General features: G+C 52.3%; 5 protein-coding genes across 5 annotated transcripts; 2 read left to right on the top strand and 3 right to left on the bottom strand.

The window, feature by feature from the left end:
* Nucleotides 1-3: 3 nt before the first annotated feature.
* Nucleotides 4-684, bottom strand: N7517_005647 (Peptidyl-tRNA hydrolase; the record flags this gene model as incomplete). Its single annotated transcript, XM_056723377.1, has 1 exon — nucleotides 4-684. The coding sequence occupies one exon, from the start codon at nucleotides 682-684 to the stop codon at nucleotides 4-6; it is 681 nt and encodes a 226-aa protein (XP_056579627.1).
* Nucleotides 685-1,387: 703 nt separating this feature from the next.
* N7517_005646 (rRNA-binding ribosome biosynthesis protein RPF1) lies at nucleotides 1,388-2,683 on the bottom strand (the record flags this gene model as incomplete). Its single annotated transcript, XM_056723376.1, has 1 exon — nucleotides 1,388-2,683. The coding sequence occupies one exon, from the start codon at nucleotides 2,681-2,683 to the stop codon at nucleotides 1,388-1,390; it is 1,296 nt and encodes a 431-aa protein (XP_056579626.1).
* Nucleotides 2,684-3,058: 375 nt separating this feature from the next.
* N7517_005645 (glycine--tRNA ligase) lies at nucleotides 3,059-5,091 on the top strand (the record flags this gene model as incomplete). Its single annotated transcript, XM_056723375.1, has 2 exons — nucleotides 3,059-4,645; nucleotides 4,705-5,091. The coding sequence occupies 2 exons, from the start codon at nucleotides 3,059-3,061 to the stop codon at nucleotides 5,089-5,091; spliced, it is 1,974 nt and encodes a 657-aa protein (XP_056579625.1).
* Nucleotides 5,092-5,313: 222 nt separating this feature from the next.
* Nucleotides 5,314-7,443, top strand: N7517_005644 (uncharacterized protein; the record flags this gene model as incomplete). The annotated part of the gene is made up of 2 exons (XM_056723374.1): nucleotides 5,314-5,436; nucleotides 5,518-7,443. The coding sequence occupies 2 exons, from the start codon at nucleotides 5,314-5,316 to the stop codon at nucleotides 7,441-7,443; spliced, it is 2,049 nt and encodes a 682-aa protein (XP_056579624.1).
* Nucleotides 7,444-8,196: 753 nt separating this feature from the next.
* Nucleotides 8,197-12,836, bottom strand: N7517_005643 (serine/threonine protein kinase CLA4; the record flags this gene model as incomplete). The annotated part of the gene is made up of 6 exons (XM_056723373.1): nucleotides 8,197-8,706; nucleotides 8,763-10,806; nucleotides 10,874-10,950; nucleotides 11,427-12,468; nucleotides 12,520-12,634; nucleotides 12,692-12,836. Coding segments are annotated over 6 exons (3,933 nt in total), but the record flags the coding sequence as incomplete, so codon positions are not given.
* Between the last annotated feature and the right edge of the window lie 72 nt (nucleotides 12,837-12,908).

The following is a 12,908-nucleotide window of genomic DNA, read 5'->3' as shown; positions in this document are numbered from 1 at the left end:
AAATCAAACCTTCCCGGCAGGTCTCAGAAGCTCATCCCGAATAGTAACAACCACAGGCATCGCCGCAGCCTGATAAGCCTTAAGCTCCTTATCAGTAACAGTCTTCAGCACATAATCCGAAACAGCCTTCGTCTCATGCGACGTTGGCCGTCCAATCCCAAGACCAATCCGCAAGATCGATAAATCCGCCAACGGCCCCGAAACACTCTTACTCGCAGACGAACGCGGATACAATCCCTTCTTGCGCAGCGTCTCACAAATACTAACAAGACCACGATGACCACGCAAACTAAACGACTCAGGCCCGCCGCGTATAACGCGCACCTTGCCTTGAGCGATAGATAATTCATCATGGAGGATAACGAGTGTTGTTGGGTATGTAGGTTGTGCGGGGATGTCTGTAGTTGACGAAGAACGAGTTGCGACATTGGCGATTCTTTCAAGACGGTTTGCTCGTTCCGTCGCCCATTGTTCTAGTCTTCGCACAAGTCTCGGGCCTGATTCGTTCATGTAGGCTGGACTTTGCCAGGTTTCGTGGTAGAGGCCTGTGTTTGGCATTGTGGTTTCGAGGAGGGGTTTTAGGGCATCGAGGAGGAGGTGGCCGGCGCTGTGGCGGGTTTTTTGATAAGGGGCTGGATTGCCTATTGAGGCTATGAAGAGAAGGCGGCGGGGGATGAGTTCCATATTTGCGGGAGAGGATGTTTGGTTTATGTTGTATGTTGTATATTGTAGGAGTACTATGTATTCTTTTTTCTTTCTGTCATTGGTTCAGGTACGGAGATCGTCTCGTGACTTGGCTGATATCGGTGATAAGGAATTTTTTATATCCGTATTTATACAACGGTTCTTCAGTCTTTGTTTTGACTAGGATTTTGTTAATTTCATCTCTTTCTACCATACTCTTATATGACAATGAGGAAAAAAAGGATCGGAACCATTGCACAGGTGTATTTGTCCAATTCGAGTGATGTATTAATAAAAGACCGAAGAGTAGACAACTTGTATCATGAGATATTCCAACGGGTACTGATCAAATACATCTGGAACGAGCTCGAGCTAGTCCGGTTTCATTTGATAATATAATATTGAATTGTAGAAATCCTAAAACTCGGGGTACTATCCTAAGAGATTCCAGTTAATAAGAGTGAGTTTATCGGCCTCGTACTTTTTGGAATGGAATATATGAATAGCTAATGAATGTCTTTGTATAATTAACCAATCCAGGAGCCGGCGTGGCCTCTATGGCTTGTAGAGTACCTAGGTATAAAGTCCATGGAGGCTTGTAGGATACGTGAATTTTGTCCATTGCAATGAAACCAGACAAGCTTTTGGATATAACTCCCCTTGAACCCCATGCAAAACCAAGAAAAATAACATAAAAAGACATTTACAGTTGGAACAGAGTTCTCGTCTTCTCCATTCCACCCTTCCATTCCCACTCCTGTCCACTGGCACGCTGGATGCCCTTATCAACACGACGAAGCTTCAAAGTGAAGCGAGGTCCCAGTTCCTGCAAACCGGTACGGATACCCTCAACACCCGTCATTTCCTTGCCGTCAGCACCAACGACAGCCTTCTCGGTCTCACGCTTCTCACGGAAGACATAGCGGTGACGACGGACGAAGATGTAATCACGCTGGTTGTGCAAAGTGACAACCTGTCGGCCCTCGAATTCCGGCTGAGGCGGGAAGAGTGAGCGGAACAAATGCGCAGTCAGAAGACCGAGAGGAGTACGGAAGTTGTTGAGGATCAGCTCGGGCCAGTGCTCGGTGGCTTTACCGTGTCCTGGAAGACGCTTTCCGTCGATCCAGTTGCTGATGGTGAAGTGGAAAGTCGGGCCGACTGGCAAGTGCACCATTGTCAGCCCAGAGGGCTTCTTCTGGTCCTCATTCAACACGACGACCGTCGTGAAATTACGGTTTGCGGCGAATTTGGAAATCTCACGGACGGAGAATTTGTGCGAGTACCGGTGTGCATTACGGCGGATATACACACTGTTCGGGAAGATCTCGGTCAGGGTCTCGGCTTGGTCGTGGAGGGTAGAGTTGAGGCCGGTGGTGATAAGGATTTTCGGGGTGGGAGGGGGTCCTTCAGTGAAGAGTGTAGGGAATTTGGCGGCCAATGCTTCAGGAGCGAGGCTGAGGTTTGTGCTTCGTGTGGACTGGCTAGGACTTGTGGCACGCTCTGTCGCAGTTGGGAGAGGGGCCTTCTTCCGGCCACGGCTGGCCTTTTTATCTTCATCCTCGTCCTCATCCTCATCCTCATCTTCGCCGTTGTCTGATTCGAGCATACTGTCGACTGACTCATTGTCAGACTCCGGAGCCTCACTGTCATCCTCACCCTCTTCCAATGGTCGATTGAGTTCGTCTTCTTCTTCCTTCTTGGCGCGCTTGATGCGCTCAACGTCAACGCTCAGTCCCAGACCGGTTTCTTCGGTGTCGTTGTCGGGTTCATTCCAGACACGTTTCCGCTCAAGGGTCAGAGGAATGTTGCGGCGGAGTCGTTCTTCCTTCAACTGGGGGTTCTTTTGTTCTTCTTTCTTGAAAGCGTAGCGCTCCTCTCGGCGCGCAGCATCCTTGGCTCTCTTGCGCTTGACATGGTTCATCTTCCGGCGAATCTTGTTGCCGGTTTTAATATCGCCCATGACGCCCGGAGGCGGTCCTGATCGACCAACTGGACCCATTTTGAAAAGCTGAGAGGGTAGAGTGCTGCTGTTGAAGGTCAATGGAAAATGTAAAGATCGCCGAGAAATAAATTATTTCGGACAATTGTTTCCCCGGAGCGCCAATCTGGCGATTTGACCTTGTGACTTGGAGACCTCCTTTATGAAAGGAAAATAAATAAAAAAGAAAAAGTAAAAAAGAGAGAACCAATTGCTCTCTCTCGTTCTATATCTTCTATCCTTTATCCTCTCGGTGGTGTCTGAGGGGCTGCATAGTGGATGACTCAATTGCCGCGTCTGCGATTTCCCCCCCGCTCTTTTCTTTCCCCTCCGTTCTTTCGGACTCAGTTTAGGACCTACACCTCTCCCCCGAAGACCTCGAAACGAAACGCCAAGATGGCCACCGTCAACACCAAGACTGGCCAGTCCATCGACCGGACGGTGCTGGACTCCATGCTCCGCCGCCGCATGTTCTACACCCCCTCCTTCGAAATTTACGGTGGTGTCTCTGGTCTGTATGACTATGGCCCACCAGGAACCGCCCTGATCGCCAACATGACCGACTTGTGGCGCAAGCACTTCGTGCTCGAGGAGGACATGCTCGAAGTCGATACTACCATGTTGACCCCCCACGAGATCCTCAAGACCAGTGGGCACGTCGACAAGTTCGCCGACTGGATGTGCAAGGACCCCAAGACTGGCGAGATCTTCCGTGCCGACCACTTGGTTGAGGAGGTGCTCGAGGCTCGCCTCAAGGGAGACAAGCAAGCGCGTGGCGAGAAGGTTGTGGTGGACGAGGAGAAGGAGGCCAAGAAGAAGAGAAAGGCCAAGGGCACCGAGGCCAAGAAGCTGGATGATGCCCTTGTCAAGGAGTACGAGGAGACCCTCGCACAGATTGACAACTATGGCGGCCCCGAGTTGGAGCAGCTCATCAAGAAGCATGACATCCGCAACCCCGTCACCGGCGGCGAGGTGCTGCCTCCGGTCTCCTTCAACCTCATGTTCCAGACCTCTATTGGCCCCAGCGCCAACATGCCTGGCTACCTGCGTCCCGAGACCGCCCAGGGTCAATTCTTGAACTTCGCCAAGCTTCTGGAGTTCAACCAGCAGTCGATGCCCTTCGCCTCTGCCTCCATTGGCAAGTCGTTCCGTAACGAGATTTCCCCGCGTGCGGGTCTCCTGCGTGTGCGCGAGTTCCTCATGGCCGAGATTGAGCACTATGTCGACCCAGAGGGTGGCAAGAAGCACGCTCGCTTCGATGAGATCAAGGATACTGAGCTGTTCTTGCTCGACCGTAACGTGCAACTTTCCGGAAGCACCAAGCTGACCAAGATGACCATCGGCAAGGCCGTTGAAATCAAACTGGTGGATAACGAGACTCTGGGCTATTTCTTGGCCCGCATCCAGTCCTTCCTGCTGAAGCTGGGTGTTGATCCCACCAAGCTGCGCTTCCGTCAGCACATGGCCAATGAGATGGCTCACTACGCCACTGACTGCTGGGATGCCGAGTTGCAGACCAGCTACGGCTGGATCGAGTGTGTCGGTTGTGCTGACCGCTCCGCTTACGATCTGACTGTCCACAAGGAAAAGACCGGTGCCCCTCTCGTGGTGCGTCAGGCTCGTGCTGAGCCTCTGCGTATCGAGGAGTACCAGATTGACCTCGAGAAGAAGAAGTTTGGTCCTCGATTCAAGAAGGACGCCAAGACCGTCGAGGCTGCCATTGACGCTCTTTCCCAGGAGCTGCGCGAGAAGCTGTCTCTTGACCTCGAGAAGAATGGCAAGATTGAGGTCGATGTTGAGGGTGTTGGATCTGGCAAGGTCGAGATTGAGAAGGACCTGATCAAGATTGAGAAGCGTACCCGTGTTGACAATGTCCGCGAGTACACCCCCAACGTGATCGAACCTTCCTTCGGTATTGGACGTATTCTATACAGTATTATTGAGCACTCCTACTGGTCCCGGGCCGGTGACGAGACTCGCGGTGTAAGTCTTCCCTTTTGTGTTTTTCTGCCCTGAATGCTGGTACTGACGAACCTCTATAGGTCCTTTCTTTCCCTCCCGCTGTTGCCCCCACAAAGGTCCTGCTGGTTCCCCTCTCCACTCACGCTTCCTTCAAGCCTCTTACCCAGCGTTTGACCGCGAAGCTGCGCAAGGCCGGTGTCTCCAACCGTGTCGATGACTCTTCCGCCAGTATCGGCAAGCGTTACTCCCGTAACGACGAGTTGGGCACACCCTTCGGTATCACTGTGGATTTCCAGTCCGTTCAAGACAGCACCTTCACCCTGCGTGACCGCGATACCACCAAGCAGGTTCGCGCCACCGAGGACGAGATCTTGCAGGCTGTCAAGTCGCTTGTTGAGGGCGACGAGACATGGGAGGATATCCGCAAGCGCCTGCCCGAGTTCACTTCCCAGGAAGTCGAGGCTTAGAATGCTTAGTGCATGATAAAAATATTATTTACTTTTTTTTCCCCTTCTCATCTTATTCCCATATCAATTAAAATAGAACAGTCCTATAGATCTATACAACTATACAATATAGTTTTCGCGCATCACGCTAACCAGGCACGGCATGCCCAGCCATCGGGCCACGCCAAGAATCCGGGGCACCTCCGTCATCTGTCCTCTTTCCACTCTACTTAATCAACAACGATGGCTCCCACAGTATACTCTGCCAAATTGACACTCTCGTGTCCGCTCTTCGCTGCGGACTTTGACCCACGCGACAGCGGTCGACTCCTAGTCGGCGGCGGAGGCGGCGAGGGGCGTAGCGGAGTTGGAAATAAGATCGCAAGTCCCACCATTTCGAAATCTTTCCTTTCGACGTGCAAATGCTAATTATTGTTTTCTGTATAGTCTCTGATTGACACATCGCGTCGCAACGAGATCACCGAAGCCGTTGAACTGAACCTATCGCGCGATGAAGACTCGGTAACGTCACTGGCTGCGGCCCCGGTGGTTGGCGACGAGGCGGGCTCTCTTGTTGCTCTGGCCGGTATCAACAGCTCTGTAGAGCAACAGAAAAAGAACAACAATCAACATCTTCGCGCATTCCGATTTGAGGTGCCACGGAAGACCACGGCTGTTGCTGCTTCGAATACACAGAGCGCCGAAGACAGCGAGAAGGCGAAAAAGGACACCAAGTCTGAGGGAGAGGTCATTCCCGGAAAAGCTATAGCTTTATCACAAGCATCACTCTTCCGAACGAAGAACGGGCCAGGATCTTCAGATACATATCAGCGAGTGACGAGACTCTCGCCGTGGCCGAAGGAGAAGGATGGCACTGGGAAACACACACGGATCGGAGCTGTTGCGACGGGACTAGCACAATCCGGTGAGATTGTGTTCTTCTGCGCCACAGAGACGCCCAGTGAGAAGGATATCATTGGCCGCATCCAACTAAGCGGCAATGAAGAGGCCGAGGATCTGGACTTTGTCAGCCTCGAACACGATTGGGAGAAGACCGATGATGCACACGGCCGGTTCCTTGTGGCATATACCAACGGCGCAGACGTCATGGTGGGCGAGGTCTCATCTTCTACCCGCTCCAACAGCTCCCCCGACGTCCACTCCGTTTATACCATTCCTCTGCCCGCCAGTGGAGCCCGCACAGCACGGCCAAAGGTCCGCGCGCTGCGATTCCTCTCGCCCAGGATCCTGCTCCTTCTCCAAAATGCCCCAAACCGCGGTGGTAGCGAGCTAGTCCTCCTTCAGCTCTCCAGCGCCAAATCGAGCAAGTCCAAAATTCTACGACGTCGCAAACTCCCTCGAACCGTGAAGATCGGCCTAGGACTTGATATCTGCCAACTCGGAACAAATCCGCAAGGCCAGCAACAAACCGTCATCGCAGTTAGCGGCAGCGATAACTCCATCCCTCTATTCATCATAGAATATGGACCAAACCGCGGCTACAGCAACTTCCGCCCCTACACAACCCTTCGCGACGTGCACCCCTTCTCAATGACAAAACTCACCTTCTCAACCTTCATCGCGCCCCCACACCCCGTAACCCCAGAAGTCGGCCCGCAGAACATAAAGCTCGCCTCCGTCAGCATGGGCAACACAGTTGTCGTACACACATTCCCACTATCTCCCTTCCCAACCTCCTCCCGTACCCCACGCTACATCCTCGTCACCCCAGGCCCCGCCGAGATCTGGGAACTGGTCTACAGCATCATCATCCTCCTCTTCTCCATATCGGCAATCTGTCTATCAATGCTCGCCTTCGCCGAGATCCGCGGTGGAACCCCGCCTATCCTCGGCGCCGCAGAGTGGCTCCCAGATAGCATCCGCGGAGTCATCGCACGGGAATACGTCCTACCCCCACGAGATCAGCTGACATATTTCGATACACTTCTCGCGCCACGCGGAAGCGATGCTGATATCCCAGTGGCGAACATTGTCCCCACAGACTCGCAGATCGAATCCCTCCGCGAGATCCTGGACCGCGTACACCGCGCCGGCGCCGCACCGGCTGATCTAGAACCTGTCGCGCCGCAGTCCCTTTCTGTTATTGTGCGGTGTGGTGACGGACACAATGCCGAACAGAGCGTGATTATCGAGACTGCTGCGTCTGCATCTGTGGACGAGTCCAAGCAGTCTGAGGAGGAAAAGTTGCAGGCTTGGAAGGATCTTTCCGCGTCTGAGCAGAGTGTTTGGAAACAGAGACTTACTGATGCGGGACGTTGGACGGTCTCTGAGGGGGAGAGTGTTCTTATTGGGGTTTTGTTCAGTGAAGCCTGTGGGGGGTTGGGGAGGGCTGTGAGGGAGGAGTTGCCTTGATTGCTTTTTGCCTTTATGTATGAATTGCTATATGTTCGTTTTACGCTTGTCAATGATATATTAGATCCTATTTATGCTCTTGTTACTCTTGCTACCAAAGACATCAAAATGACATGGAAAAGTGGTATCGTAGTGGTATCTTAAATGTGACCTTTCTTATATCATCTCAGATTATCCTAAGCCCTATATCGTCAAGGTTCTTGACCATGTATGAAATTGACCTTATAAGGTTATATGAAGACATGCATTGTTTGATATCCATTTGGACAACTGACTGAGTACCCAAATACGGCACAAGCCCAATACACCTGTTATAGTGCACGTCAAAGCTGATTCTTTTTGATGAGAAATCGAGTCAAGTCACATCGGATTTTAAACTATTCTTCGCTTTTGTGCAAGGGCACATAATACAGTGCAAGTTGCAAAATCGTGAACGTCATAGGGGGGAACATGGTATGTGTTTTGTGCAAGCGTCGGGGGGTTGGACAGGAGGAAAAAGAGAAAAAGAGATCAAACGCCAAATTATCCACGCCCAGGGTTGTGTATGATAAGTAATGAGAGCAGAGCGGCAATGATATCTCCAGTGAAGAGTGCAGTGAAGGAGACGGGAATAGAGCACACGGGAAAAGAGTATGTTCCTGTGAGAATGAAAATGGGACATGGACATCTAAACGAAGACGCGCAAATGGGACCCAGATGTTGTTGCTCCGAGTTGCGGTAAATGAAAAGCAGAACGGAAACCTTGGTTATTTACTAGCCAGTAGCCTTCTTCCAGCGGAGCAGCTCAGCCAGACTAGCCAAGCTGCATCCGGTCTGCAGGAATTCGTGGGCGAGGAGCTCGTCGGCAGAAGCGCGGCTGTGGACATTGACGCAGAGGCAGACGCTCAGGAAAGCCTTGAGCTCCTTGGTGAGCTTCTCGGGCTTCTTGAGACGGGGTGTTCCGTTGGTGGCAATAAGGTAGAGGGCCTTCAGGGGTTCTTCGTTCAGGTAGGGGGGCTCCGACTCAATCATTTCGATGGCCATGATGCCCAGCGACCAGCAGTCGACCTTCGGGCCGTACTCCTTCTGCTTGACCACCTCGGGTGCCATCCAGTAAGGGGTGCCGACCATGGTGGCGCGCTTGCTCTTGTGTTCGGTCAGCTTGGCGCAGAAGCCGAAATCAGTGATCTTGACGTGGCCGACACGGTCGAGGAGGACGTTGTCACTCTTGATGTCACGGTGGATGATGCTCTGGTTGTGCAGATGGGCCAGACCCTTACAAGTCTTTGGGTAAAACATTAGTAATTGGACGAAAACAACCATTAGGGGGGACAACATACCTCGGCACAAATTGTTGCGATCTGACCTTCAGTAATTACTGGGTTATTATCAATTACATCAGTCAACGCGCCACCCTCCATGAATTCCATCACAACCCAGAGCTCATTGCTTGATTCCTGCAAGAATGAATCGAGGAAGTTGACAATATTCGGGTGCTGGCTGTCCTTCATAACAATAATCTCGTTGACGATCAACTCCTTGCGGGGCTGACTGCGCAGGTCCATCTGCTTGATGGCCACCTGACAGCGTGGGCCATAGGTCCGGTAAAGCTCGTGGGCGACACCTGAAGGTGCGCTTTCCTTAACCCGCGCTACATACACGGATCCAGATGCACCCTGACCAATCTTGCGCTGCTTGCTGTAAGACTCGTTCGGGTTGTCCTTGGATACAACAGACCTCAGTCGCTCCATGACCTCGTTCTCTGACATAGCTGACATGCGCACCTCCTTTTGGCGGGGCTGATCTGCCTTCTTGGTAAGAGCAGCTTCGGCTTGGCGGACGCCATCGGGGACGGTTTGCTTGGTCCCATTTTGCTTGTTGGCAATGTTAAGCGGCTTCACAGCTTGAACGGGGGCAGGAAGGCGTGTCGGAGGAGGTCCAGCCTGTCCTTTGGAAGCGTTCTGTTGAGGGCGGGTGGCTGAGCCTGGGGCCCGAGGGTCATTGGGGGGATAGCGGGAGCTTGGAGAGCCCTGGCGGTCGTCAGTTCGGGGAGCACCCGGCGCGCGGGGCGCGCTTTGGCCGTAAGGACTCTGTGATGGTGGCGCTGGTGCGGGGCGCTGTGCAGTGAGCTGCCGGGGGTCTTGCTGGCGAGCAGCAGAGCCTGGAGCCTGAGGGGCCGGGCGGCTGGGTTGGTATCGGCTATTCTGTGACGGTTCGTCGCCGCCATATCCACCAAGCTCCTGTTGAGCCATAGTGGGACGACCCTTCGGGATGGATGCATTGTAGGCATCCTGCTCCTCCTTGTTGCGACGTTCCTCTTCCACGCGGCGACGCTCTTGATCGGCCATCTCCTTCATCCGTTCAACTTGCTGTTGGTGGTCTGCTGCACGGTCCGACTGTCCGACCGAGGATGACGCAGAGCGCATAGAACCGTCAGATTGTTTCGACTGACTGCTATCAAGACGCTGCATCGGTCCTGGTGGGGGAGGACGTGGGGGTGCAATGGAGCTACCAACACTACTACCGTATGCCTTGGATTGACCATTGGGCGGGGAGTTGATTCCAGCGTAGTATTGCGGATTCTGCTCGCGCATCTTGATATCTGAGTAGAATTCAAGAACTTCAATGACAGCCTGGGGATTCTTCTTGTAGTCTTCCTTTGTGATAGCCGAAGATGTCAAAAGCTTCTCCCACTCTGGGGGCAAGCCTACAAAGGCACCGGTATTTGGGTCAAAGCCGACATGGACACGGTGACTGAAGTTGGTCGGGTTACTGACGCCGCCCATGCCAGGGCAGCGCTCGTAGATCTTGTCGATCCACTCATAGATTTCATCATCGGATTTGACTTCACAGGTGATGGTCTTGGTAGGTAGGTCCCGGGCTAGGAGAGCGGCTTTGGAGTTTGCATCCTTCGGGTTGGCCAAGCGAGTGACCTCGAAGGCCATCTTGGAATCCTCGGAGCGAGCAACAGCGGTGACCGAGGACAAAGGGAAAGTAATCACTACCTTGCCAGAATCACTCTTCAAGAATTCAAGTTTATATTCGCGCAGGATCAAGTAACGAGTATTCCAAGTCGCCAAGAATTTGTCTTCTTTGCAGCGGACAGTGCCTTCTTTGATGATCGAGATTCCATTTTGGCCGGTATTACTCCGAGACATCGCCAGCGAAGGGCTACTGGTATTGGGGAAAAGCGACAGGTTTGCGGACGATGGACCTGGTGTGATCGGAGAGTCCAAGCTCATCTGACCAAAGGAGGTGGTTGTGTTGGTGGGTAGAGTCAACTTGGGGGGTCGGTCGGTAGGGGGCCGGGGAGCTGGCCCCGGATTCATGAACTGCTCCGGCGCATACATGTTGCTTTGGGGGGTGTGAGTAAAAGAAGTACCACTAGATTCGAGGCCAGATGGTGCGGTTACATACTTTCCGTAGGAAGTCATTGTTCAAGGGATTTCACAGGTCGCGCAGGGGGGAGGATGTAAACGAATGCGCCGAGACCTCCTGAGGCCCTCGAGACAGGTTAGCGCTACTAGACTAGAATCAGCGACTGCCCTCAGAGCTAGAATGCCGAGAATTCACGATGTTTTTTTCTTCAAAATCACTCGAACATCCAGGACAAAGGGGATAGAGGATATAGGGTAGTATCGAGAGAATCGAAGGAGGGGTAGAATGGGTGTACCTTTTTTTGTAAAAAAAAATCAGGAGCGGTCCTCGCACTGCGAGGATGCTCGAGAATAAAGCAATGCAAATAACTGTAAAGAAAAAAATAAAAGAATCAAAGTTGGGGAGAGGGTTGGTAAAGAGAAAGGGGGTTTCTCCCCTGAGATAGAGTACTTTAGAAGTTCATCTACAGAAAACAAAGCCTCTACCAATCAGAGTAGTCCATATGGGATCCACGCCCATATGTTGATGTACTTGTATCTTCTTAAATTCTTATATTCTTATGTTCTATTGTTATATTAAAGAAATTAAAGAGAGTAAAGAGATTAAACAGATAATATACATTATACTTCACCAAATGGATGATTGAATTTCAACAATCCATTCAATCCACCAACCCATCCCTCATGTGCTTCACATCCCATACTTCTTCGCATCACACTGGGTACACCACCCTGCCACTCATTCTTCCCATGCCGCATCTCCTCATTCCAAACTCGGACCTCCATACCAACTCCCATCCCTTGGCCTAAATGAACTCCGTCCAGACTAACTTCGAGTTCGCGTCCACGGTTCTTTTCGCTTAGTCGCAGGGTGATCGGAGTACTGGAAGGAAGAACCAATGGCCGGAAGCTGAGACTACGCGCGCAAATCGGCGTTAAAAGGGTGGCTGGGACTAGTGGATGCACAATACTACCCCCACTACTCAGGCTGTAAGCTGTACTTCCGGTTGGCGTGGAAATTATGATTCCATCTGCCACAGCCTCTGTCAGGAACCGTCCACCAACAAACACATCTACCACAGCCAAGTGCGGTTCCTTGCCACGGTGGATGAGGAGCTCATTCATCACATAAACCCCCTGGCCCTGGTCGGTCTTGGTCCGGATAGGCGTTGTTTCGATTCCGTCGGCGGTAAACAGTCCTACTTTTAACCGATTGCGCATCAGAATGCGTGCCCCGCGCGTAGAGCCCATAGATTTGCCCCGGACGGATGACCACCCGGTCGGCCCCATCTCAATTTCTTGTTCTGTGGGTGTCGCTCCCGGGTCTTCCAATACAGGTGTGCGATCCCCTACCCCGGCTCCAGACATGTAGACTTCTCGGAAAGCCCGCTTAAACTCTGAGAACTTCCACTCACTCAGGAAGCCCAATGTACCCATGCTAAATGATAGAACGGGTGGAACGTTTGAGCAAGTCGCGAAGAGCGACGCTGCATGTAGAATCGTGCCATCACCGCCGAGGGTCACCGTGAGGTCGACTTTATCGTGAAGCGCGGTTCTTTTCTCGTCGAGAGAAACAGAGTAGACGGGAAAAGAGAGCGATGAATGCACCTCGGCTGCGGTCTTTGACTCGAGAATCACTGCGATAGAGGGATATGTAGAATGAACATGACTCGTAGATGTTAGCATTGTGCCTCGTTTTCCATGGGTATGTCTATCTTACTTGACGAATTCAATCAGAGAATCTGTAACCGCCGGGGCGCAGTCTTTGCGCACCAGGAAGATATTTCGCGGCGGTGCTGGCCACTGGAGAGACAGGAGCTCTCCATCACAGGATTCTGAGAGAATCCATTAGTCTTCGAACCAACAAATCAACACCAACAGGACAGCCACACCTTGGTATCCTGGTATTAGGCGCTGAGACAAAGAGCCGATGTCTTTGATCTCGTGACGTGGTTGAGACGTGGAAAAATGTTGGCGCAAGGCGAGGCGGGGACTCCTGCGGAGGATGGTGCATAGCATGTTGGAAGGATCGCTGGCCTATCGACACTGGTCATGTGTATTAGCCAGGAGGCTCAGGAGGGTTCGAGTTGGGTTGGAGAGCTCACATCA

Source organism: Penicillium concentricum (genome assembly GCF_028827145.1).
Source record: "Penicillium concentricum strain IBT 3081 chromosome Unknown utg000002l_segment0_segment0, whole genome shotgun sequence".
NCBI classification, from domain to species: Eukaryota; Fungi; Ascomycota; class Eurotiomycetes; order Eurotiales; family Aspergillaceae; genus Penicillium; species Penicillium concentricum.
Note: the sequence above shows the minus strand (reverse complement) of the source record. Positions and strands in the feature narration are given on the sequence as shown.